Below are 2,631 nucleotides of genomic sequence, written 5' to 3'. Positions count from 1 at the left end.
ACGTTGCCCAGCAACTCTGAAGCCCCAGGATCTAATGGGAAGGAGCAATGTCCCTAGGACATTGGGCAGGCAAGCTGGACCGCCTGTAGAGGTGTGGATTGCGCTCATTCAAGGAAACGCATCTTCCGGTCCATACATCACATCTATGTTTAAATGCTTTCTTTAATTCCTGTTTTTATGAATTTTCAAATTCTGTCATTTATTGCTTCGATTAATTTGTTCCATGATTTTATGAATTTAAGACTCATTAAATTTTCTCGCATTGATTTCTATACTATTTGAATTCCTTTTACTTTTCTGTATTTAATGCGTTATTCTTTAATTGGTGAATGATTGAGAAATGAGAAGAAATTGATTACCACAAGTAATAGCACTTGCGTTGATGAAAAAAAAAATTTAATAAAATAAAACAATCAACATCTGGTATGCATGGTGATGATGGACGCATCTTGAACCAAGAAGATATGCTTTGCGTTCATCCAACTCAATTGCATTGAGCTGAGGAGTGTGTTGTGCACGTGTGTGTCCTTTGTCCGTCTTTAGCCAAATGCACTATGTTGAGTTAGTGTTGCGATGGTAGCAATACCGTGTGCCCGATCCTCCAGAAATGTGTTTAGTTAAGAGGTGTATTGCGGGGATGCATGCATTGTTGCCCGTCCTCTGCGAAGATGCACTTGCGTTGGTGATCATATTGCGTTAATCTTTTTCTTGCGTCCATTCGAATAAAATATTAAAGATAATTCTTTTTGCAAAATTAAGAAGTCCAATCATTCCGTATTCCAACGAAATGATGAAGTCTGCAGATGAAATCACATTTTTTCTAAAATTCCATAAATGAGGAAAGTTCGAATGATGGGCCTTTTGAGTGTCTAAAGGCCTGTCACCGCGAAAATAGTAACTTTCCCCATCTGTGAACTCTTTACCTCTTTTTGCAATCTGAAATACCCTAGCGCCATTTCATCCAGAGCTTTCTTCTGCCCTTAAACCCTAGCGACCTTTCCAGTTCTTTTCACCTTAACATCCATGGCCGACCAAGCTTCTGAACCCCTCTGCTTCACCCTCAACCCCTTCCACGGAACAAATCTCCATGCGAGAGGCAACAAGTCGCCATCTTGCTGCCCAACCCCACACTGTCCCAAGAATCACTGGTAGACCCTAGAGAAACCCTTTAACCGTTAGGCCTCCTCAGTTCAAGAGGGGGAAAAGCACTGAAAGCACCCCACTTCCAACTCCAGTCGTTTCAACTGAAAGTGAAAGGAAGAGACGCGATGACAGGGAAGTTTTTGGAAATATTCTGAGCAACTTGGAGGAAGGAGGAGGATTGCTCAAGGCAGGGGTTGTAAACCAACCAATGTCTACGGAGGAGGTGACGGTGGCGATAACTGAGGAAGTGGCGGTAGAAGAGGAAGTGGCAGTGATTGAGGAAGTAGTGGAAAAGGAGGCAAGGAGAAGCACTCTGGCTTTAGAAACTCTTGAGGAAACTATGCAAGTGGAATCCTATGAAGGACCCATCAGAGTTGCGTTGGAAGAGGTTGCGGCAGAGAAGCAACAAGAGGTTGAAGAGGAGAAAAAGAAGAAAAATGACAAGAAGGAAAAGAAGGTTGGAGAAGTTGAGCCATCACATCATCGCAAAGAGAAGAAGAATAAAGAAAAGAAGGAGGATGAAAAAGATGAGGAGGCCAAAATAAGGAAGAAGAAAGAGAAGAAAGAAAGGAGAGAGCGCCAGCGTGAGGAAAAGCACCTGATAAAAGAAGAAGAAAAGAAGAGGGCTGCGAGCCCAGAGAATGATGGAGAATCAACCTCTGTGAGGGAGGACAGGGGGGAAATAGTGCAATTAATGGAGCCGATGCAACCTGAAATAATGCAAGTTGTTGCAGCTGATGAAGGCGAAGAAGGAGAAGTTACCTCTTTGATGCAGCACATTCTTCTATCATTGACCCTTTATTTTCAATCAACGCATTAGAAGAAAAGGAAAGGAGAAGAAAGGCAGAGGAAGAGAGATAAAAGAAAATGGAGTGGGTGAAACTCATCACTGCAGAAGGTGATAGAAGAATAAGACTGCATGATGAGGAGGTTCACCGCATTAACGAGATTTTAAGGCTTGAAGAAATCAGGCAGATTGAAGAGGACCAACACCTTTTGTTGGCCTCTGAGCAGTTTGTGGAGGAGTTTGAAAGAGAAGTGAGAGAAAAAGAAGAAGAAGAAAAGAAAAATAAAGTAGAAGAAGACAAGAGAATGAGAGAAGAGAAGGAGAAGAAGCACGAAGCTAATAAACACCGCTTAATTAAGAAGAAGGGCAAAGAACTTGCCGAGTGAGAGAAGAAGGAACAACGCAAGGAACGAGAAATAAAACAAAGGCAACAATCCTGCCTTGCTTTGGCCAAAGTAAAGGGCAAAGTGGTCGCAAAAAGAAGCAAGCCCACATTGGCAAAGACGCGGCCATCAAGGAAGGAAGAAAATGACGACTTATTGATGGAGATGAGATTTTACCCTGGGCCAATGCCACTACCAGACCTCATCACGAGCGTGATCGTGGAGCATGGCTGAGACACATTTTGCCAGTGCCCAGCCATTGTTGTTCCAAAGGTAGTGCATGACTTTTACCATGGATGGCTACATGGCACCAGGGAT

At 43.0% G+C, this 2,631-nt stretch overlaps 1 protein-coding gene across 1 annotated transcript; it reads left to right on the top strand.

The window, feature by feature from the left end:
- The first annotated feature begins 1,351 nt into the window (after positions 1 to 1,351).
- On the top strand, positions 1,352 to 1,963 carry LOC120089163 (nucleolar protein 58-like). The gene has a single exon (XM_039046577.1). The coding sequence runs from the start codon at positions 1,352 to 1,354 to the stop codon at positions 1,961 to 1,963; it is 612 nt and encodes a 203-aa protein (XP_038902505.1).
- The last annotated feature ends 668 nt before the right edge of the window (positions 1,964 to 2,631 follow it).

The sequence above is a fragment of the Benincasa hispida genome, chromosome 10 (assembly GCF_009727055.1).
Source record: "Benincasa hispida cultivar B227 chromosome 10, ASM972705v1, whole genome shotgun sequence".
Lineage (NCBI taxonomy): Eukaryota > Viridiplantae > Streptophyta > Magnoliopsida > Cucurbitales > Cucurbitaceae > Benincasa > Benincasa hispida.
Note: the sequence above shows the minus strand (reverse complement) of the source record. Positions and strands in the feature narration are given on the sequence as shown.